Source organism: Moschus berezovskii, chromosome 12, assembly GCF_049115385.1.
Source record: "Moschus berezovskii isolate FMDL1 chromosome 12, NW_MosBer_1.0, whole genome shotgun sequence".
In the NCBI taxonomy this organism is placed as follows: Eukaryota; Metazoa; Chordata; class Mammalia; order Artiodactyla; family Moschidae; genus Moschus; species Moschus berezovskii.
In genome coordinates, this window is record NC_142471.1 from 81,840,345 (window position 1) to 81,863,822 (window position 23,478).

The following is a 23,478-nucleotide window of genomic DNA, read 5'->3' on the forward strand; positions in this document are numbered from 1 at the left end:
ATTACACCCATGAAATTAAAAGACACTTACTCCTTGAAAGGAAAGTTATGACCAACCTAGACAGCATATTAAAAAGCAGAGACATTACTTTGCCAACAAAGGTCCATCTAGTCAAGTCTATGGTTTTTCCAGTGGTCATGTATGGATGTGAGAGTTGGACTATAACGAAAGCTGAGCGCAGAAGAATTGATGCTTTTGAACTGTGGTGTTGGAAAAGACCCTTGAGAGTCCCTTGGACTGCAAGGAGATCAAACGAGTCCATCCTAAAGGAAATCAGTCTTATGTGTTCATTGGAAGGACTGATGTGGAAGCTGAAACTCTAATACTTTGGCCACCTGTTGCGAAGAGCTGACTCATTTGAAAAGACCCTGATGTTGGGAAAGATTGAGGGCAGGAGGAGAAGGGGACGACAGAGGATGAGATGGTTGGATGGCATCACCGACTCGATGGACATGGGTTTGGGTGGACTCTGGTAGTTGGTGATGGGCAGGGAGGCCTGTCGTGCTGTGGTTCATGGGGTTGCAAAGAGTCGGATATGACTGAGCAACTGAACTGAAACTGAAATAGTACCTTAGTTCAGTTCAGTTCAGTTCAGTCACTCAGTCGTGTCCGACTCTTAGCGACCCCATGAACCACAGCATGCCAGGCCTCCCTGTCCATCACCAACTCCCGGAGTTCTCTCAAATTCATGTCCATCGAGTCGGTGATGCCATCCATCCACCTCATTCTCTGTCTTCCCTGTCTCCTCCTACCCCCAATCACTCCCAGCATCAGAGTCTTTTCCAGTGAGTCAACTCCTCGCATGAGGTGGCCAAAGTATTGGAGCTTCAGCTTTAGCATAAGTCCTTCCAATGAACACCCAGGATTGATCTCCTCTAGAATGGACTGGTTGGATCTCCTTGCAGTCCAAGGGACTCTCAAGAGTCTTCTCCAGCACCACAGTTCAAAAGCATCAATTCTTCGGCGATCAGCCTTCCTCACAGTCCAACTCTCACATCCATACATGACCACGGGAAAAACCATAGCCTTGACTAGATGGACCTTGGTTGGCAAGGTAATGTCCCTGCTCTTTAATATGCTATCTAGGCTGGTCATAACTTTCCTTCCAAGGAGCAAGCGTCTTTTAATTTCATGGCTGCCATCAGCATCCGCAGTGATTTTGGAGCCCAAAAATATAAAGTCTGACACGGTTTCCACTGTTTCCCCATCCATTTCCCAAGAAGTGATGGGACCAGATGCCATGATCTTCGTTTTCTGAATGTTGAGCTTCAAGCCAACCTTTTCACTCTCCTCTTTCACTTTCATCAAGAGGCCTTTGAGTTCCTCTTCACTTTCTGCCATAAGGGTGGTGTCATCTGCATATCTGAGGTTACTGATATTTCTCCCGGCAATCTTGATTCCAGTTTGTGCTTCTTCCAGCCCAGCGTTCCTCATGATGTACTCTGCATAAGAATTAAATAAGCAGGGTGACAATATACAACCTTGACGTACTCCCTTTCCTATTTGGAACCAGTCTGTTGTTCCATGTCCAGTTCTAACTGTTGCTTCCTGACCTGCATACAGGTTTCTCAACAGGCACGTCAGGTGGTCTGGTATTCCCATCTCTTTCAGAATTTTTCACAGCTTATTGTGATCCACACAGTAGAGGCCTTGGCATAGTCAATGAAGCAGAAATAGATGTTTCTCTGGAACTCTCTTGCTTTCTCCATAATCCAGCGGATGTTGGCAATTTGATCTCTGGTGCCTCTGCCTTTTCTAAAAGCTGCCTGAACATCTGGAAGTTCACGATTCACATATTGCTGAAGCCTAGCTTGGAGAATTTTGAGCATGACTTTACTAGCGTGTGAGATGAGTGCAATTGTGCGGTAGTTTGAGCATTCTTTGGCTAAACAGCTACTAAATAGAAAACCTGGTATTCAAACACAGATTCTTCTGACTCCAGAGTCTAACTAAATTGCCTGTGAATATTGTCATTAAATTTCCCGGAAATTTTGGTTGTAAGCATAAAATGTGAGTTGTTTATGTCTCTTTTGTTCTGACACAGAAGGGGCAAAATTCGAGAAGTAATGCATATATAGGTGTTACCTGGCAAAAGAAAGTGCAGTTGTTAAGGACACAGCTGAGAGCCAGGAATTCAGTACCATGACGAATCTCACTTTGTTCCTTGTTATTATTTTAGGGCCATCCTATCAAAGCAAGAGTGCTTTAGGATAAAATTTTTTACTCCCTCTAAGTTTCCCCAGTCAGAACCATTTCATTAGGTTCCCCAAAGTCAGAAACGTGGTACACTAGCCGAAGTGCTTGAACTAGTCCTCTGTTATGTGACCCAGAGTGGATTAATTTGGCTAATTCCCTGTGTGTAACCTTTCCTGTCCTCTGTCTTGTGCTCTAATTATTTTTATCTCACCATATCTTGTTTTACAAACTTCAGTGTTACGGTCCTAGGCAAGAACAGTGTCTTTCCTCTTTGCAAAGATTACTGTAGTAACATTAGTTCTTAAAAACTGATGAAAACTCAGTGCTCAGAAGACAAACTGGAATCTTTTAAAATACCTTTTTGTCCTACTAGTAAACTTTTTAAAATGAATAAAACTATCAATCACTGATTTTTCTATATTATGAGTATAGGAGGTGGTCACAATAATACATTATTTTTCAGAGGTATCTAGTCTTTGTTAAAGATAGGGAATTTAGAATAATCATAGATTTACATTACAATCTGTGGGACTGAGTTCTCATTAATTATATTTTGTAGAGCTTTTACTTTTAGGTGTAGCAAAAAGGCAAGGTGAAGTAACAGAAATTGTTTTTTTTTTTAAAGAATCAGTTATAGGAGATATCATTTATAAGCTAAGGGAAACTAGGAAAAATGAAGAAACTTTAATACAAATGTTAGAAAATTGCATTAATCCAAACTAGAATTTATAGTTTTCTCAAGGGAATTATTATGTTAACTGTAACAGAGGCCATTTGTGTATTCCTGTGTGTGTCTGTGTGTGCATTTATGTTTTACCAGATGAAAAGAACGTGGTGTCTTCTGCACTTAGCATCCATTGGTATTTGGAGTAACATTATGTTTGCATTTTGCATAGACACAGTATTCAGATCAATTGGCCACTCCTATCGAAAGAGACACAAATAAGATTCTCTTGGCCAACAGCTGTATTTTTAATAGTGCAAGTCTAAGTTTATATTAAAGTGAATAATTTGGGTGATTTAGATCACATTTGCTTTTTACTCTGAATATGTTTTTAATATTTCTTCATTATGTATCTTCTTCTAAAAATACATACAATTTAAGACCTTGAACTCTAGCCAGGTAATAGTTGCATTATTTCTGTCCCATATTCGCAAGTGGATGTTCTCTCTTCAATAATAAAAGCAAGCCCTTAAATTATGTTTGAGATGCTCATTACATGAACACTGTCACTGCAGTGTCACAAGCGTTAAAATAAAAATGTTAAATAATAAAATGCCATCAGGTGTTGGTTTTTGTTCCTTCATCATGAGAAAGGGAACTTTATGAATGATGCATCACAGTGCTCTGTACATTTACATGCAAAGACTGGTTGTTAATGTTTTAAGTTACTGCCAGTGAATCTTTAGAAATCGCTGTGAATAATGAAGCCATTCACTGTGTTCAAGAATTTTGTCTTTCTTCAGTGATAAGATTTTCTTCTCATTTGAAAGAGTGTTTAATTGCATTGCTCATCTACTTTTAATATTTAATAATAATTTTATTAGCTGTGTCGAATGAGGAGGGCAAGATTTGCAATATCTAGTACTAGTCATCAATTTTTTCTTATCATGACTTAATGAATATTATAATTACAAGGGGAGACAGAAATATAAATTAGCTGGGTACTTGGTTGGGACTTGCTGATTTATTGGTTTTTGTTTGGGCAAAGCCGAGAAGAGATGCAAAGAGAAGAAGGAAATATCTTGAGAGTGTTTTAGAAGCCCTGGCACACGTTTTTGCAACGTGCTAATCATTGTCATTTAAATAATAAACACCATGACTTTGAATAAAGTTAAAAACATTGACAATAAAAAATCCTGCTGGTGCTATAGCAATTGACAGGGGGGATCTTGATGGCTTACAAGACTGGGTCTTGGCGGGTGTATGTTCCTTTAATCTCTATTAATGCATTTTGACAACTTTTCATTCTCTTTTCTCAATCATTTGTACTGCTGTTTGCTTTCAGCTAAGACAAAGGCATGAGTTATTTTGAGTGGAAAGACTTGGCATACCTGTCATCATAATAGCAGTTTTTACTTAAGTAGTACCTCTCACCTGAAGTTTTCAAAGTGCTTTTCACTAGGCCTATGAGATGGCGGTCAAGAGGCACCATACATTTAAAGCCTATAAGGAAATATAACCCAGGCCATGAGGAGAAAATAATTTTCATTTTTAATGATCTAGATATGAATATGTGTATTATAACCTCTAAATTTTAGATGCCATTTTTCCAAACAGGACTAGATATTGTTGAATTTAACGTATCTTAAAACGAGTGCTTTTTCACCCCCTCCAGCAACTGCTTCGAGAACGACAGCAGATGGCCAGCCGTCCCTTTGCGTCTGTTGATGTAGCCCTGGAAGTGGGAGCTGAACACACAGACTTTCTGCGAGGGTCATTAGAGGTAGGAACAGTGGTGGTGAAAGGGGACTGCTGTGATTTGCATATTTATATTACTTCTCTAATCTGCATCTGCTTGTGAAGCCAAACAGAGTCTGATTATCTAGAGCTGACAAGATTCAGCTACATATGTTATGCCATTTTCAAGGCACATAGTTTTAATAGTATGACATGAGCTGTAACAAAAGCCACTGGAGAATCTATTAGTCTAGGCAAGAGTGACAGACTGCTCACCTGGCACCCTTTCCCTGACAGATAGGAACTGAAGGAATTTAAGATACAGGTTCGATGGAAGAAACAAAGCATCTGTATTTAGTCCTGGGAGTGCCCAACACCCCTCAGTTAACAGGTCACATCTATCTTTATTAACAAAGTTAACTATAAAAGGTGGGTGGAGATGAGTTGCATTTTAATTATATAGTTTCACTTTTTGAATGTTGAAGGTTGTAGAATATAGTGAATATTTTTATTTTATGGCTGTATTAGTACAGTATTATATTGCAAATGGGGCAATGGAGTATGGTGAAAGAGAAATGATTATGTGCAAGTAAATGTGGTATTCATATCTTGAAATAGTGCATGACATGGTTTCTGAAAATAATGGGGGTTCCCAAAGAGCAAAAATCCACAGATTGTGATTCACAACTCATGACAGCATTCTGAGGCATAGTAATTTTATTCCGTGCTTATTTCCAAATTTTTTGTGTTATACATGGTAAGATGTTTAAACAGGAAGATTTAAAAATAACTTACAGTTGAAATATTTTATTCACCTTTTAAAAAGTACCCTTATGTGACTGACTTCATGTTGCTATGTTTAGACTTTGCTTTTCTTTGATGAAAGCACGGGATATAAAAATAGACTCCTCCAAACACCTAGGCACAAATATAATTGATTTTGTCCATAAAATTTTTGGTTAGTCTGAAAAAAATAAAAGTAAATCAGACCTTATGATGCTATACAAAGGACCAGTTTTCAGAGACATTTCTCTTAGTAAAAATTTTTTTAGCTTTTGTGCCCTTGATTTTTTACTACTCTAGATCACAGGCTGTCACAAAAGCTTAGAACATTAGATAATGTGTGGGTATATCCTCTATTGCTTAGGGAGAAGTGCTCTAATTTCTGACTTTGTAGTCAGTGCTCTAATTTCATTCTGACCCTTAATTTCAAATAACTTTAGTACAGAACTTTTAACAAATTGAAAACTCTATCTGAATCTAACTTCCTTCTTCTCCTCATCTATTTAAAACATTCTTGAATGCTATTAAAACTCAACTCACAAGAGAAAAACAAATGTGAATGATACATATGTGAGTTGAGATAAAACACTCATAAACTTAAGGAACAAATGTAATAAACAGACATACTACATAATTTATTTTGTAGAGTTTAAAAACTTCTAGTTCTACTTTCTTTTTGCTCACGTTTACTTGGTAGTCCTTCTATTCGTTTATTTCTGACGTCTCTGTATCCTCTTATTATTACTAGTTATATGAATAACTGGTGTGTCTATTTCTTCTGTATCACTTGTTTTCTAAAATTTAAATTCAGAGTGTCACAGAAGAATAAAACCTACTTACCTACTCCTGTCTAGAGAGTTTTCTGGAGATCTGGTTCTACTTACCAATGTGTAGTTTTGTCGGCTTTTTGTAAACAGCTTTATTAAAATGTAGTTCATATGCCATACAATTTACCCATGTAAACTGTGAAATTTAGGGTTTTTAGTATATCCAGAATTGTGTAACCATCACCAAACACCAATTTTAGAACATTTTCATCTTCCCCTAAAGAAACTCCCTTCTCACCCCCTCTCTTTCTCCCCAAGCCTCATTCTCAACTGTAGACAAGCCCTAATCTACATTTTGTCCTTATATGAGTTTCCTCTAGTGTATTTTCATGCCAGTTCATGTAATGGAGTCATACAAATATGTGGTCTTTCGTGACTATTTTCTTTTACTTAGCCTTAATATTCAAGTTTCATCCCACGTTGTGGATGAGTATTTAATTTCTTTCTATTGCCAAGTAATATTTGATATTATTGATATAAGGGGGTGTCTCAGGTGGCTCAATGATAAAGAATATGCCTGCCAATGAAGAGACATGGGTTCAATCCCTGGGTCAGGAAGATGCCCTGAAGTGGGAAATGGCAACCCAGTCCAGTATTCTTGCCTGGAAAATTCCAGGGACAGAAGATCCTGGCTTGCTCCAGTCCATGGGGCCCCAGAGAGTTGGACGTGACTAAGCGACTGAGCATGGACACACACATAATTGATGCAGCACAATTTGTTTCTGCACTCGTGAGTTGAGAACATCTAGGCTGTTTCTGCTTTTTGAATATTTTGAAAAATGCTACTGTGAATATTTGTCTACAAATTTTGTTTCCTTTTTGTTGGAATATATAAGTAAGAATTGAATTTCTGGGTAATATGGTAATTTTTTATTACTTGTTGAAGAGACTTTCTATCTCCACTGAATGATCTTGGGACTCCTGTTTCAAATCAATTGACCATAAGTGTGAGAATTTGTTTTTATAATCTCATTGTCATTCCATTAATCTATAGATCTATCATATGACAGTACAACTCTATTTTGATTGCTATAGTTTTGTAGTTTTAGAATTAGAAAATATGAGTTCTCCAGCTTTATTCATTTTGAACGTTGTTTGGCTTTTCTGGGTCCTTTGAATTTTGACAGGAATTTTAGGATCAGTTTGTCAGTTTCTGCAAAGAAGCTCACTAGTACTTTAATAGGGATTGTATAAAATCTATAAATCAATTTGGGAGAATTTACAGTATCTCAGTGGCACTCCACTCCAGTACTCTTGCCTGAAAAATCCCATGGACGGAGGAGCGTAGTAGGCTGCAGTCCACGGGGTTGCAAAGAGTTGGACACGACTGAGCAACTTCACTTTCACTTTTCACTTTCATGCATTGCAAAAGGAAATGGCAACCCACTCCAGTGTTCTTGCCTGGAGAATCCCAGGGACGGGGGCGCCTGGTGGGCTGCCATCTGTGGGGTCTCACAGAGTTAGACACGACTGAAGCGACTTAGCAGTAGCAGCAGCAGCAACTTGCACTTCATTAAGGTTGTAGCTTTGTTAATTGAGTCCCTTTATCCATGCTCCAAATAAATATAGGATTCTAAATTCAATATCAGATTTTCTTCATCTTGATAAACAAGTATGATTTCTGATATTTAAAATTCCCTATATCCATATATTTCTGATCTCAAGTAAATTGACAGCTTTTTTGTAAATTTAAAGTTGAAAATATTGTCCTTCAGTAATTTTTAGAGCTTAAATTGTTTTCTTATATGAATTTAATATCAGAAATAAATAATGGCTGCTAACTGAGAGCTTATTTAATACTCTTTGGAAAATAATAGAAGTAGAAGCATAAAGTTTAAAATCATATTTTGTTTTTTCCTTTGCATTTTGTAATTACTACTAAGTGGAAGTTATCTATCTGCTGTACATACACATACATATGTGTACATATACATTTGTTGTATGTGAGATTTACTTTCCATTGTCACAGTGCTCTAGATCCATTCCAAGTCTCTTTTTATAGACATAACCTAGTATGATTTGGCATTGATTTGCGTATACAGCAAAATATGAAGCCTAGGCCTATTCTGAAATAACATTAAGGACTTAATTTAAACCTAGAAAATACAAGTAATTTTAAAATTCCTTTGCTGGGTTTTTCTTAAAATTCAGAGATTAAATTCAACCCAAAGCCATAGGTTAGCTGGCTATTACCATTTGGTAAATATTCAATGGAGTCTTCATAATGTGGTAATTTAAGGAATAGATTTCTTTCAATTTAAATTGGACTCTCATGTGCCACTCTGAGTTCCACATCTGTATTGTCAGGGGGAGAATATAAGTATAATATAGAATTACTTATACTTGATGCATCTGTAATAATGGTTCTGTACACCAAAATGTCCTATTCTATGAAGTAGATGTGTTCCTAAAAGTTTGTGTGAGTTGATTATGTTTTTTAATGGATGAAGAGTATTTAGTCTTCATAGGAACTATGTGTAGTAAACCCTAAGTGTAAAAACTCTTGTGAGTGAAAAAAAGATTATGGTGTGAATAATCACCCCCTAAATTATCTGGAATCAAGATTGCTGGGAGAAATATCAATAACCTCAGATATGCAGATGACACTACCCTTATGGCAGAAAGTGAAGAGGAACTCAAAAGCCTCTTGATGAAAGTGAAAGAGGAGAGTGAAAAGGTTGGCTTGAAGCTCAACATTCAGAAAACAAAGATCATGGTATCTGGTCCCATCACTTCATGGGAAATAGATGGGAAAACAGTGGAAACAGTGTCAGACTTTATTTTTTGGGGCTCCAAAATCACTGCAGATGCTGATTGCAGCCATGAAATTAAAAGACGCTTGCTCCTTGGAAGGAAAGTTATGACCAACCTTGATAGTATATTAAAAAGCAGAGACATTACTTTGCCAACCAAGGTCCGTCTAGTCAAGGCTATGGTTTTTCCTGTGGTCATGTATGGATGTGAAAGTGGGACTGTGAAGAAGGCTGATCACCGAAGAATCGATGCTTTTGAACTGTGGTGTTGGAGAAGACTCTTGAGAGTCCCTTGGACTGCAAGGAGATCCAACCAGTCCATTCTAAAGGAGATCAATCCTGGATGTTCATTGGAGGGACTGATGTTAAAGCTGAAACTGCAGTACTTTGGCCACCTCATGCGATGAGTTGACTCACTGGAAAAGACTCTGATGCTGGGAAAGGTTGGGGGCGGGAGGAGAAGGGGACGACGGAGAATGAGATGGCTGGATGGCATCACCGACTCTGTGGACATGAGTTTGAGTGTACTCCGGGAGTTGGTGATGGATAGGGAGGCCTGGCGTGCTGTGATTCATGGGGTCGCGGAGAGTCGGACACGACTGAGCGACTGAACTGAACTGAACTGAACTGAAATTATCTGTAAGCAAGTTTGAATCATTAAATTTTTCTAAATTATAGTGAAAAATTAAGAACTTATTAAAATTTAATAAATACACTTAGAATATAAATTTATAAACTCATTTTGTCAGTTGGTTTTAAATTTATTTTAAAAAACATAGGGTTATTTTTGTGATGACCTTGTGACCCATCTAGTGTATATTTATCAATTTTCTTCCACTATGGAATAGCATGATAATTTATAGTAATTGCTTAACAGATGTTTATGGCATGCTGCATATACGTCAAGCATTCTTCTTAGCACTTTAGAAGTATCAGGGAACACAACAAAGAGCCCTGTCCTCGTGGAATTCATATTCTAACAGGGAAAATAGGTTGTTTAATGTGTTAGGAGGTGGTAAGTGCAATGGAACAGGAAAAAAGTAAAACAGGATAAGGTTTGGAAAGTGCTTTGTGGAGGTGGGAGAGAGAGTGCATATTGAATCCGGTGGTGGTCAGGGTGACCTCATTGAGAAGGTGAGAGCTGAGCAAGGCTTGAAAAAGGTAAAGGAATTAACCAGGTGGCAGATTCTCAAGGGAAAGTGTTCCCAGCAAAGAGAATGGCTAGAGCAGAGGTGCTAAGGTGGCATGCCGGGCAAGTTCATGAAATAGCAGACTTTGGGCAGGGGCAGGTACGGGACGAGGCAGAAGATATAGAGTCTTGTAGACCTTTTGTAAAAACTTTGACATTCAATCCTAAGTGAAGAGGACAGAGTCAATTGCAGGACTGACTGACATAATCTGTTTCTAAAAGATTATTCTGCCTTTGGTGTTGAGAATAGTTCGACGTGTGATATCATCAGATGGTTTCCTGACAAGCAGACATCAAGACAAGGAATTGGTTCATTTGAAGAATATGCTGGTAGGGAAGTGGAGCCATGAGAAAGGGAATGGAGAGTAGCTAATACCACTATGGTAAACTAGGGCTTGATTTCCATGGAGACACTCTGAGAGTTAGGGTAAAATGCATGTCACACTGCAGACATCAGGGCATTGGAGCTGAGTGTTTATTCCTCAACTCCCTCCAGTCACTGATTGAGGGCCACTTCCCAGGAAGTCAGAGAAAGCCCTCAGGCAAAGAAATGAAGGCTCTGGCTTTGGAAATTAGCAGAAAACTGACAAGGTAACTGAGAGGTTGGAAATCAACTCAAAGTTTCTGCTATGACGGGCAAGTATAGAGGGAGAGAAGCTTGTTAGAAAGCTTCTGTGGGAATCCAGGCAAGAGGTAATGGTGGCAAGACCAGGATTTTAGCAGTGAAGTGTCTGATTCTGGACTTTATTTTTAAGTCATGATGTGTTCTCATTTTGAAAGTCTTTCTAGAGACTTTGTGTGTGTGAGATCCAAACAGACAAGAAGACAGGATTTTCTCTCCTTAACTGGTACTGTAATAGATCTAGAACTTCTGATGCTGTTGTACTTATTAAGAGGAAAAGTCTCAGTCTCTCAGTATACCCTCTCAAACAACAAAATTCGTGCTTTTCCTAGATAATGACAGAAACCATGAGAAACTGAGGTAAAAGAACTGGAGGCCATTAGGTGACTTAGGTTGACTAGGCTTCCTAGATCTGGTGTCACGTGAAAAGTATACAGTTTGATCACAAACAAGTTAATCGATAGCCCTTTAGTTTGATGTTAAAAATGTACTTTCCTTGTTCATGGTTTTTTGTGGGGAGAGTGGTGGTAGGAAGGAAGGAGGGAAGGAGTTGGCAGTTTTATAAACTCAGATGAGTCCTCCAATGTCACTGATAGTTTTTGCTGGGATAATATTCTTTGTTTCTATTTTTATTTCAGATTATTTTAACCAATTATTTTTTGCTTCCTACCTCTAATAATGAAAAATTAGAACCCATTTTAATGGCCAAAAGTAAAGCATTTGTTAGTTAATTTATTAAATTTTACAAAATGCTGTATAAATTATGATCTAATTTTTGATAAACATTGAAAAAAAGTCTGGTCTAATAAATTCTTAATAATAAATGTTGTATCTAGGTGGGTGGCGTATGTGGGTTTTCCTTGTTGCATGTCTGTGTTGTCCTTTCTGTAACGGTATGCATGGCTCTTTTTAACAAGGAAAAAATAAAAGCGATGACAAAGCAAAAATATAAAATATTACGTTTTTCCCTTAAATTTTAGACCCTTGGATTGACTGCATATTGGAGCTTGAAATTTTGCCAGTTATTCAAAATAAACGCTTTCAATTATCATTTCTGTGTTGCTGCTGCTGCTGCTGCTAAGTCGCTTCAGTCGTGTCCGACTCTGTGCGACCCCACAGACAGCAGCCCACCAGGCTCCCCCATCCCTGGGATTCTCCAGGCAAGAAGACTGCAGTGGGTTGCCATTTCCTTCTCCAGTGCATGAAAGGGAAAAATGAAAGTGAAGTCGCTCAGTCATGTCCCACTCTTAGCGACCTCATGGATTGCAGCCTACCAGGCTCCTCCATCAGTTATGTAGGTCTAAAAGGAAGGTTCTGGGTGGTATATTTTGTAATCTTACAAAATACAAAGCAGATTTTGTTTGTTCTGTTTACTACTGAAGAAACTGAGACTCTGTGAGCTTAAGATCTTTGGTCAAGATCACAATTTAGTCACCAGCAGAGAATGGATCAACCTAGACAGCATATTAAAAAGCAGAGACATTACTTTGCCAACAAAGGTCCGTCTAGTCAAGGCTGTGGTTTTTCCAGTGGTCATGTATGGATGTGAGAGTTGGACTGTGAAGAAAACTGATCACCGAAGAATTGATGCTTTTGAACTGTGGCGCTGGAGAAGACTCTTGAGAGTCCCTTGGACTGCAAGGAGGTCCAACCAGTCCATTCTAAAGGAGATCAATCCTGGGTGTTCATTGGAAGGACTGATGCCAAAGCTGAAACTCCAGTACTTTGGCCACCTCATGTGAAGAGTTGACTCATTGGAAAAGAGTCTGATGCTGGGAGGGATTGGGGGTAGGAGGAGACGGGGACGACAGAGGATGAGATGGCCGGATGGCATCACCGACTCAATGGACATGAGTTTGAGTGAACTCCGGGAGTTGGTGAAGGACAGGGAGGCCTGGTGTGCTGTGATTCATGGGGTCGCAAGGAGTCGGACATGACTGAGCGACTGAACTGAACTGGACTGAACTGAGAGAATGGGGTGGCAAAAAGCCATATACAACTTAGCAACTAAACAACAACAGAGCAAGAACAGAATTTGAATCTCAGATTGGCCCTGGAATTTCTCTTTCACAGCATTCTCAAATGCACTGATTTTAATTGAGAATACATTTTAGGCCCCAACGTATCTGTGGAGTACTTTTTGTTGTAAAGCTGCTTATGAGCATAGAGTTACCTAATATTTATGTAGTGTTCTTTGATTCCTGGTGCTCATGAGTAATGGAGACAGTTCAACCTATTACACTACATAAGAAAAGAGGTGACAGACACGTTGTTTAAATCAAGGCCAGACACAGTGAGCGCCTCTCGTGTTAAGAGCATTGCTGGCTTTGCTCCCAGAGCAGCGTGAGCCCCGTTCTCTGCTGATGGGCACAGCCAGTAGCCTCTCTAGCATTTCATTCCTGGCTTGGCATCTTCATGGGCAATAATTCCAATGGCTGGCCTGAGCATTTCCTGGGTCTTTGATTTTTTTCAGATTGTTACGGCTGTCTTGCAGTACTTATTTTAATTATTTTATTAAAACTTATTATTAGTGTTCTGATTATAAAAATAACAAATCCTCGTTGTAGAAAAAAAATGCAGAAATAATCAAAATTGAAATATTTCACCCATAAATATCCACTGCTGAAACTTTTATATCCTTCCAACATTTTCCTTTTGCATATATGTATGTTTACAAAATTCAAAGTATATTCTATACATGATTTTGCATCCTGTTTTTCTCATTATAATAAGAAAAATTTGTACTTCTGAGTTTGATTTTAAAATATCCTGTCAGTTGTTCTGTAGTATAACATAATTTATTTGACTCTTTTATTTTTAAATAGCTTTACTACCTTTAGCAAGGAATGAGAATTCCTGTTTTCCTACATTTTTGTCAAAAATTACTTTAAAAGCAATTTTAAAATGATTTTGGTAATTTGATATATGAAATGTTATATTCGCTATCAGACTTCTTATTAGTATTAATCGTAAAATCAAATATTTTCGTATTGTTTTTAACCACTTGTATTTCTCCTAGTTGATTTTATTAACTGTTATTGCTGTGTCCTCTTCCGTTTAATATCATCTACTGATAGTAAACGGATTACCTAAGAAATTTTTTATTAGTTACAGAAAATTTGAAAATGTTTCTTAACTTATTCAGTATCTTTCTTCATCCTTCTGTTGGAACTTTTTTGCTTAAGTCGCTTATTAAATGTTTGTAATTTTCTGTTACAAATATTTCCCTTCTGGATATTGCTATTAAAGTATTATATTTTCTCTATTTTTTTCTACTAATCAAACTGGTTTAGTAATATTTTCAGATATTACTCTTGTTTTATATTTATCCTAGCTTTTTAAATGATCTTTGCTTCTTTGATGGCATTCTCTTGAATTGAAGATTTTTTAAAATCATTATTTCCTTTCTCCTCACCTAATATGCATATTGCACACTCCTTCTCCTCTTTTGGCCATTACTCTTAAAATTTTAGCAGGCATAATTGCAGTCTGAATATAATGAGCTCTTCCCTAATATAAATTAAGGTCCTCAAACAATTTAAACTTTGTTTTCATTTTATGTATCATAATTATCTTATTTGTAGATTTTTGAGTTTTGTCACCCCTGAAATTAAACATTGTTATTATTGTTGCTGTTTTACATGATCAATATTTATTTAAATTACCCTATATAGTTGGTATTTTGTTAGCTCACTGTTCTTTGCATTCAGAGCTTCCTTCTAAAATGTTTTCATCTGCCTATTATTCTTCTTTAAAATTCCTTTAGCACATGTTTTCTGATGATAAACTCTTAGCTTGCTGCCCATTGCCCCCCAAAGGATTGGGGGCAGGAGGAGAAGGGGACAACAGAGAATGAGATGGCTGGATGGCATCACCGACTCGATGGACATGAGTTTGAGTGAACTCCGGGAGTTAGTGATGGACAGGGAGGCCTGGCGTGCTGTGATTCACGGGGTCACAAAGAGTCGGACACGACTGAGCAACTGAATTGAACTGAACTGAAGGCCTTGGAGCATCACCATTGCTTACAATCTAAAAAATGTTTTGGAAATACACATTATCAAGCATCTAGTTACTTTTGCAGTTGGAGTGCCTTACTCAAACACTTTGCTTACATGAAAATTTTTCTGGCTTTTGGCTTCCATTGTTGCAACTGAGAAATCTTCTGATAGTATAGTCGTCGTCCTTTTAGAGCTAATCTAGATTTTTTTACCAATGGTTTTTAAAATATCTTTGTCTTTGGTGTTCTCCTGTTTTATGGTGATTTCCGTAAGCATACATTTGTGTTTATCCTCTTTGGCTTATTTTGTGCTTTCCAGATCTAAGGATTCAGACCTTTTAAAATTTCTTTCTGTTTACTTCTAAAATTTCTCAGTTATCCCTTTGAATTTTTCTCTCCTTCATTTTCTCTATTCTCCTAAGATACTGATTAGTTGGATATCAGATCATCTCATTCTACCTTCAGAATCTCTTAATCTCTCAGATTAGTGTTTTTCATCTCCTCTCTCTGTGTTTCTTCTGGCTTGTTTCTTCAGAGCCTTGTTACAGCTCACTAATTCTTGTTCAGTAGTATATAAACTGCTCTCTACTCTAGCCACTGGATATCTTTAAACAGATTTTATTTTCATTTTTAAAAGTTCTATTTGGTTTTTCTTCAGATCCACTTAGCACTTTTCAAAAGTCTCTTCTTGCTTGCTAGCTTTTATTGCCTTACATTTTATTCCAAACATAATTATTTTTATTTTATAGTATAAAATATTTATATTATATAATATTATATTTATATTTTATAATATAAAATAAAATATTCAAGTATCAGAAATCATTTTATTAAATAGATATTTTAAAAGATCATTTTAATATCTGAAATCCTTGGGAATCTAAATCTATCAATTTCTTTCTATGGGCTCTCATTTACTATGGCTTATTTCCTTGTGAGTTTGATGATCCTTGTAAACTTTTATTTATTTGATCTTAATCTGTGGTTTCCTGGAGGCGTAAATCAAGAATGCTTTCCTCCAACCATTTCTTCCAGGGTCCCTGGCATGGCACAGGGATCTCAAACTCAGCTTTCTTATCCTGTAAATTACTTATATCAGCTTTTATCCTCAGGGAATCTCTGCTTTTATGTTGCTTGCTTCTCCCTGCTTCCCTTTCCAGTTTTAGCTGTTTGTCTTTGAGCACTGCCTAACTGCAATGCTTATAATTTGTTTTATTTTGTAGTGAGAGGACCCTGCTTAAATATTATTAATAGCTTTGTCTTCAATAGGAGCTCACCCTCCTGGGTGGAGGTTCTCTTCTCTTTGGATTGCTGTTCTCTTGGCATTCAGTTCAGTTCAGTCGCTCAGTCGTGTCCGACTCTTTGCGACCCCATGAATCACAGCATGCCAGGCCTCCCTGTCCATCAACAACTCCCGGAGTTCACTCAAACTCATGTCCATCAAGTCGATGATGCCATCCAGCCATCTCATTCTCTGTCGTCCCCTTCTCCTCCCACCCCCATTGGCATTAGCTTAATTATATTCATTTTCACTACTGAGGTTCCAGTATTGACTGCCTCTAAGGGGATAGCAGGCAATAGGCTAAGGAGGGTTCTGCCTTCTTGTAAATGGATTAGTGGTATAGAAACAGTCAAGCCACCAACTTCCTACTGATCTTTTAAAACTCCCTAATGCTCAAGAACAAGAAAGACTCAGAACACATATTACACTTTTTCTTAGCCTCTTGGGGACCAGAGGGTCCTAGGAAGCTCTGTCAGGGATTATATTGACCTTCTTGGTGTTTACAGAGCTCTCTAGACCAAGTCTCTGTAATATCCCTGCCCTGGGTCTTGATGCTGGTTTCTATGCACTTTCCCAGTTCAAAGAGGGTAGCATTCAGCAGGAGTTCCCTCAGTTAGAATTGTCACAAAACCCAAGCCCTATTTGCACATAAATACTCATAGGCTAAAGGGACTGTTTGCCTCAAAGAAGGAGATGATTTTCAATTAGTAGTAGAGAGAAGGAAACTGCTAAGGTCACATCTTCTCACATTCTTCATAACAAATGCTTTAGAAGACAAATGACTATCTTATTTTAAGAAAATTATTTAGAAAATATAGATTTTTATATGCACATCTTTGGTCTTAAAGTGAGGAAGTAACTGGTAGTAATGCTTTTGTACTTTTCTGTACTTCTTTTTTTTTTCCTACTATTGCCCACGTCCATTTAGGTATTCCTCAGTTATAGCTCTCATTTTTCAAAATAAAGATCTTTGAATATATACTCAGGTAGAACAAAGTATACTAAATATTTTATTAACTTGATATCCCATGGGCATCAGTTGCCAACAGTATAGAAAAAGGATTAATATGAAACAGTACAAAAGTGTTACAAACAGTACTTGAAGTAACAGATTTCCCTAGTTGCATTAGAATTTTCATTGTCTTTCTTTTAAAATTGTCAGACTTCACCACGACCATTTAGTAGAAAATGTTTTCCAAAGAGATTTTAGAATTTATAAGATTTGGAATTATAACAGTTATAATGGATTTCATGATTGAACGAAGCATGAGTTAAGAATTAAAGATGAACAGAATCAACATGGTAAGGATAGTACCCATTAACATGGGATGAATATAATACAATACTTAAATTACTGAAATTTGCTTGCCCCTAAATTAATATAGTCAGAAGTCATAATATGTTTAGGCCTGAGAAAAGTCATCTGTTTATATTTTTTTTCTTTTTTTTTTTTAATTGGAGGCTAATTATTTTACAATATTATATTGGTTGGTTTTGCCATACATTGACATGAATCCGCCCTGGGTGTATATGAGTTCCCCTTTCTGAACCCCCCCCCCACCTCTCTACTCTCCTTATCCTCCCTCTGGGTCATCCCCACACACCAGCACCGAGCATCCTGTATCATGCATTGACCCTGAACTGGAGATTCGTTTCACATATGAGAATATACATGTTTCAATGCCATTCTCCCAAATCATCCCACCCTCACCCTCTCCTACAGAGTCCCAAAGACTGTCTATACATCTGTGTCTCTTTTGCTGTCTCGTATACAGGGTTATCATTTCCATCTTTCTAAATTCCATATATATGCGTTTATATTTTTAATACATCGCTTTATAAATGTTCTAGATAAATGATTAACTGTACCTGTAAGTAAAATACTGCTAACATCATTCAGAATTCACTGAGTGCAAAGCTAAGGATATGTATATATATATTTATGCACTTTCAAAATGAAAATTTTATAAATGGATGTTTTCATTGTGCTGTTAAAACATTGAGATTATCTTGCCTTAAATTGCTGAAAATGAATGTAAACTATAATGGAGAAGATTATAAAGATGAGAATAAACAACAACAAAAAGACAAGCCCAGTTTCACCTCATGGTGTTTGATATGATAAACAGAAACATTTACAAATACAAAAGGCTTATGACCCCGACTGCCTATATCCATATTGGCTGTCATTCAGCAGAATAATGCATTACTTAGTATACTGTCATATCATGGTTGCAGTTTTGCAAATAAGAAGTGGCTATGTAAAGTAGGCTATAGTATCATTTATTGGGAAGTCATAAATACAGATTAGCAATTCTTGAGGGCAGTGTTCCAGCTCTGACAAAAAAGATTGAATTTCCAACATCCTTATCTTTCACCTGCTCTCAGATAAAACAGACAGTATATTGGACCCATCCAAAAAAAATTATGGGCAGATTAAAATTTGCTGCAACCAAGAACACAGTATTCATGGGTATCTTTGAATAATGTCAAACGTTTCCAACACTCATTCCTTGTATATATGTTAAAATAATGATATTTAATATATTAACATAAAACCAATATTAATGTCAATTAATACAGATTACTCAATAACATAAGGATAGGTATATTTTTATCTTGTTTTTCTAACATTTTAGATTGTCTTGAAGCATTTGTTATGTATCTGATAGTGTGCAGCATTTATTTTCCGATTTTTTTAAAACAGATTACCTGCTTAAATATTTTATTAGGCTATAGTTCCCTATAGCAGATGTTATTACACTAAATTTATGCCTTTGTTTAATATACTTTTTGCTTATCTTTCATGTAAAATTACTTACTAATTTAACTTGTATTTCTTTCTTCTTTCATTACGTGCATTAGTAGATAATCTGATCAAGTTCATATCCTCAGTGGAATACCTGACTCAAAAAATTCTGTAAAATGCTGGCAAATCAAATAGAAATCGTATAAAGTATAATCCCAAATATTGGAGGTGTAGTGTTAGATATTTTATATGTAGAAATCTAGGAAACCAATAATGTTATACTTTAGCTAAGCAAACATTTTCATATGTTCTCATACTTTGCTTTCTTAGAAAGTAAAATAGCACCCAGGTCAAAATTTAAGGTATTAAATCTGAAAATTTACCTTAAATCTTAATATACATTTCCATTTTAAAATCAAGGATTACAGTTTTACATTTTCATAGCAGAGACCTTGGTTCATACTTATACTTTATGATTTTGTTCATATTTATTTTAGGCCTCTTTTAATTTTTGGTTCACAAAAAAAGGCACTGGATTAACCATTGATGAAATATAAAAATAGAGAAGACTATCAGATAAGTAGTTTATATGCAATTTTTCATGGAGAAGGGGTCATTATTATTTAGGACTTTCTCCAGCACTTTTTAGGAAACAAAAGCAATACCTAAATTTATTTTTCTATATCTCATAATGGAGAGTCAATCATAGAAATTCTATAGTATATAAATTGATTCAGCGAATATTTACTAAACTTACTGTATGCAAATCGGTACAGATGGATATAGAAAAGATACTTTCTCTACCTTCTAGGAATTTATACACTGATGGGAAAGATTTCCCATCAGTGTATAAGACATAAAAATACCATAAATATATATCACATGTATATATATGTATACATATATATATATATACATATATATATATACAAAATGATTAATGCTAAAAGAACAAAAAACATAAAGGAGAGGAAAAAATTAAAACTCAGGGTTTTGTTGAATGTTCCATGAAAAATTATAGTAGTTGTTCTTAGCTTTTAAAGATAGATGAGATGTCTAGTAGGTAGAGGAAGGAGTAGAACTGAGATGAAGGAAGAATAAAGGGACCTGTGAAGCTGAGAGAACAATAAGAGTAAAAGGCAAGAGACAGAAAAGAGTCTTGTATGTCTGTGAAACAGTAAAAAAGGCAGAATTAGCTGACTGAGGAAGAAATTGTGGGCTTCAAGATAGAAGACCTTGAACATATTATGGAAGTCAGTTTTAACAAGAATGTGAAGATCACACATAAGTTTTTTTTAGCACAATTTTGTGATTGATTTTAGAAAGTTTATCCTTGACAGCATTCTATAGCATTAATTGTTTTGAAGAGTAATTGAGATGGAGAAACAAGTTGGCAAGTTAAGCCCTTAACTAGTGTCTATCAAAATGTAAAGGAGCAAACATATTGAAAGCTATGAAGAGATAGAATTTACAGAACTGAATAGCTGATTAAATACAGAAATATTTCAGTTCAGTTGCTCAGTTGTGTCTGACTTTGTGACCCCATGGACTGCAGCACGCCAGGTCTCCCTGTCCATCAGCAACTCCCGGAGTTTACCTAAACTCATATTCATTGAGTCAGTGATGCCATCCAACCATCTCATCCTCTGTCGTCCCCTTCTGCTCCTGCCCTCAATCTTTCCCAGCATCAGGGTCTTTTCAAATGGGTCAGTTCTTCTCATCAGGTGCCAAAGTAGTAGAGTTTCAGCTTCAACATCAGTCCTTCCAATGAACACCCAGGATTGATCTCCTTTAGGATGGACTGATTGGATCTCCTTGCAGTCCAAGGGACTCTCAAGAGTCTTCTCCAACACCACAGTTCAAAAGCATCAATTCTTCGGCACTCAGCTTTCTTTATAGTCCAGCACTCACGTCCATACATGACGACTGGAAAAACCATAGCTTTGACTAGGTGGACCTTTGTTGACAAAGTAATGTCTCTGCTTTTTAATATGCTATCTAGGTTGGTCATAACTTTCCTTCCAAGGAGCTAGCGTCTTTTAATGTCATGGCTGCAATCACCATCTGCAGTGATTTTGGAGCCCAGAAAAATAAAGTCAGCCACTGTTTCCCCATCTATTTCCCATGAAGTGACGGGATCGGATGCCATGATGTTAGTTTTCTGAATGTTGAGTTTTAAGCCAACTTTGTCACTCTCCCCTTTCACTTTCATCAAGAGGCTCTTTAGTTCTTCACTTTCTGCCATAAGGGTGGTATCAACTGCATATCTGAGGTTATTGAGATTTCTACCAGCAATCTTGATTCCAGCTTATGCTTCCTCCAGCCCAGCATTTCTCATGATGTACTCTGCATATAAGTTAAATAAGCAGGGTGACCATATACAGCCTTGATGTACTCCTTTTCCTATTTGGAACCAGTCTGTTGTTCCATGTCCGGTTCTAACTGTTGCTTCCTGACCTGCATACAGGTTTCTCAAGAGGCAGGTCAGGTGGTCTGGTATTCCCATCTCTTTCAGAATTTTCCACAGTTTATTGTGACCCACACAGTCAAAGGCTTTGGCATAGTCATTAAAGCAGAAATAGGTGTTTTTCTGGAACTCTCTTGCTTTTTCCATGATCCAGCGGATGTTCGCAATTTGATCTCTGGTTCCTCTGCCTTTTCTAAAACCAGCTTGAACATCTGGAAGTTCACGGTTCATGTATTGCTGCATCCTGGCTTGGAAAATTTTCAGCATTACTTTACTAGCGTGTGAGATGAGTGCAATTGTGCAGTAGTTTGAGCATTTCTAGGGCAAAGAGCGGAGAAGGCAATGGCAACCCACTCCCGTATTCTTGCCTGGAAAATCCCATGGATGGAGGAACCTGGTAGGCTGCAGTCCATGGGGTCGCTACGCGTCGGACACGACTGAGCGACTTCACTTTCACTTTTCACTTTCATGAATTAGAGAAGGAAATGGTAACCCACTCCAGTGTTCTTGCCTGGAGAATCCCAGGGACGGGGGAGCCTGATGGGCTGTCATCTATGGGGTCGCACAGAGTCGGACACGACTGAAGCGACTTAGCAGCAGCAGCAGCAGGGCAAAGAGAGGGAAGAACAGAATCCTGGGAGTTCCTCATACATACTGGAAATCATGGACTTGAGAAAAGAGAATCAAAGACAGAATCTCGGGAAATTGTTAGAATTAAAATATTGGAGGTATACAAAAGGAAAGAAAGAATTAAATGACAGACTGGGAAGGAATCAAATTGAAAAGTTTTGGACCATTAGAGTTAAGAAAAAGAAGCCATGCCAAAAAGAATTAAGTGGCAAAAAATGCCTTCATTTCATAATCAGTTGGTGAAGCTGAAAACTATAGTGAGATGGAATTTGGTAACTGTGTAGTCATTGATAACTTTTTTTTTTCACCTTTTCCTTTTTTTATAAATTTATTTATTTTTTAATTGAAGGATAATTGCTTTATAGAATTTTGCTGTTTTCTGTCAAACCTCAACATGAATCAGTGATAGGTACACTTATATCCCCTCCCTTTTGAACCTCCATCCCATCTCCCTCCCTGCCCCATCCTTCTAGGTTGATATAGAGCACTGTTTGAGTTTCCTGAGTCAATCAGCAAATTCCTGTTGGCTATCTGTTTTACCTATGGTAATGTAGGTGTCTGTGTAATGAATTTTGTGGAAGTCGTTTCTATTAAAGGGCAGAAACAAGACCATCATAACTGTATTGAAGATGAGAACATGGATACAGCAAGGTAGATTACAGTTTTGAAATCTATATATTGGAAGGAAGGAAGGAAATGAGACGGTAGTTTAAGAAATTGGTGGTTTTAAGAGAAAATTATTCTGGGAGAAAAATTTTGCGGTAGACATAATGCTTCTTAGGGTCAAGGAGAAGGGAAAGCAGAAAGAGAATCAAGGAGATAGGTATAAGGATTAATTTTGTAAAGATAAGACAGGATAAGAAAATGATGAGTAAAGATGAATTAATTAACTTTGAGCAGTTCCATCTGATAGTATACCTTCGATGACCGTATTTTTTTTTATCGTACTTTTAGAAGTAAGGTCACCTGCTTAGAGTGAGCTGGGAGTGTAAGGTTGAGCCTTAAGAATAACACTTGTTTGAAAGGATATGATAATTCGTTAAGAGCAAAAACCAGGAGTTATCCAATATTCTTCCTCCTAATCTGGTCTCTATTTTCTATCAGTCATTAAGCTCTGTCAGTTCTTCAGTGTAAACATATCTTAAATTCATCACTTCATCCCCACTACTGATTTTCTAGTTTCCAGCCTCAGGATCTTTTTCCTGTCCTATTCTGTTACCCTCCTTCCTGGCCGCCCTCCCTCAACCTACTTCCCTCTTCCAGACTTTTTGTCACATTGCCACGAAAGTTTTCTTCATAGGGTGCAAATATTCATATCACCCTTCTCAAAATTCCCCATTGGATTCTCATCTCCTACAGTGAAAATTCAAATTCCTCTGCATAATTTACTGTCTCCTACAGCCCGTTGTTCGTTCTTACCATGTCTTTGCTTGCCATCTCACGCCAATAACCAGATCCCTGCTCAATGTCCTTTGCCTCTATCTTTGTTTCTGCTGTTCACTTGTCCTAGAACTTGCCTCTCTGGTGGTAGAATTCAACTAATTCTTCTACTCTGAAAAGAAAAAAAAAAAAAAAATAG

At 37.1% G+C, this 23,478-nt stretch overlaps 1 protein-coding gene across 2 annotated transcripts in view; it reads left to right on the forward strand.

Annotated features, from left to right (window-relative positions):
• ATRNL1 (attractin like 1) overlaps nt 1-23,478 on the forward strand; it is an 843,932-nt gene that overhangs the window by 558,335 nt on the left and 262,119 nt on the right. For both annotated transcript variants that reach the window (XR_016038801.1, XM_055424575.2), the window contains exon 27: nt 4,536-4,643. Coding sequence is in view for 1 of the 2 variants with exons in the window: in XM_055424575.2 (XP_055280550.2) it covers nt 4,536-4,643 (108 nt within the window). In the remaining variant the exon portion in view is untranslated. The remainder of the gene's footprint in view (nt 1-4,535; nt 4,644-23,478) is intronic.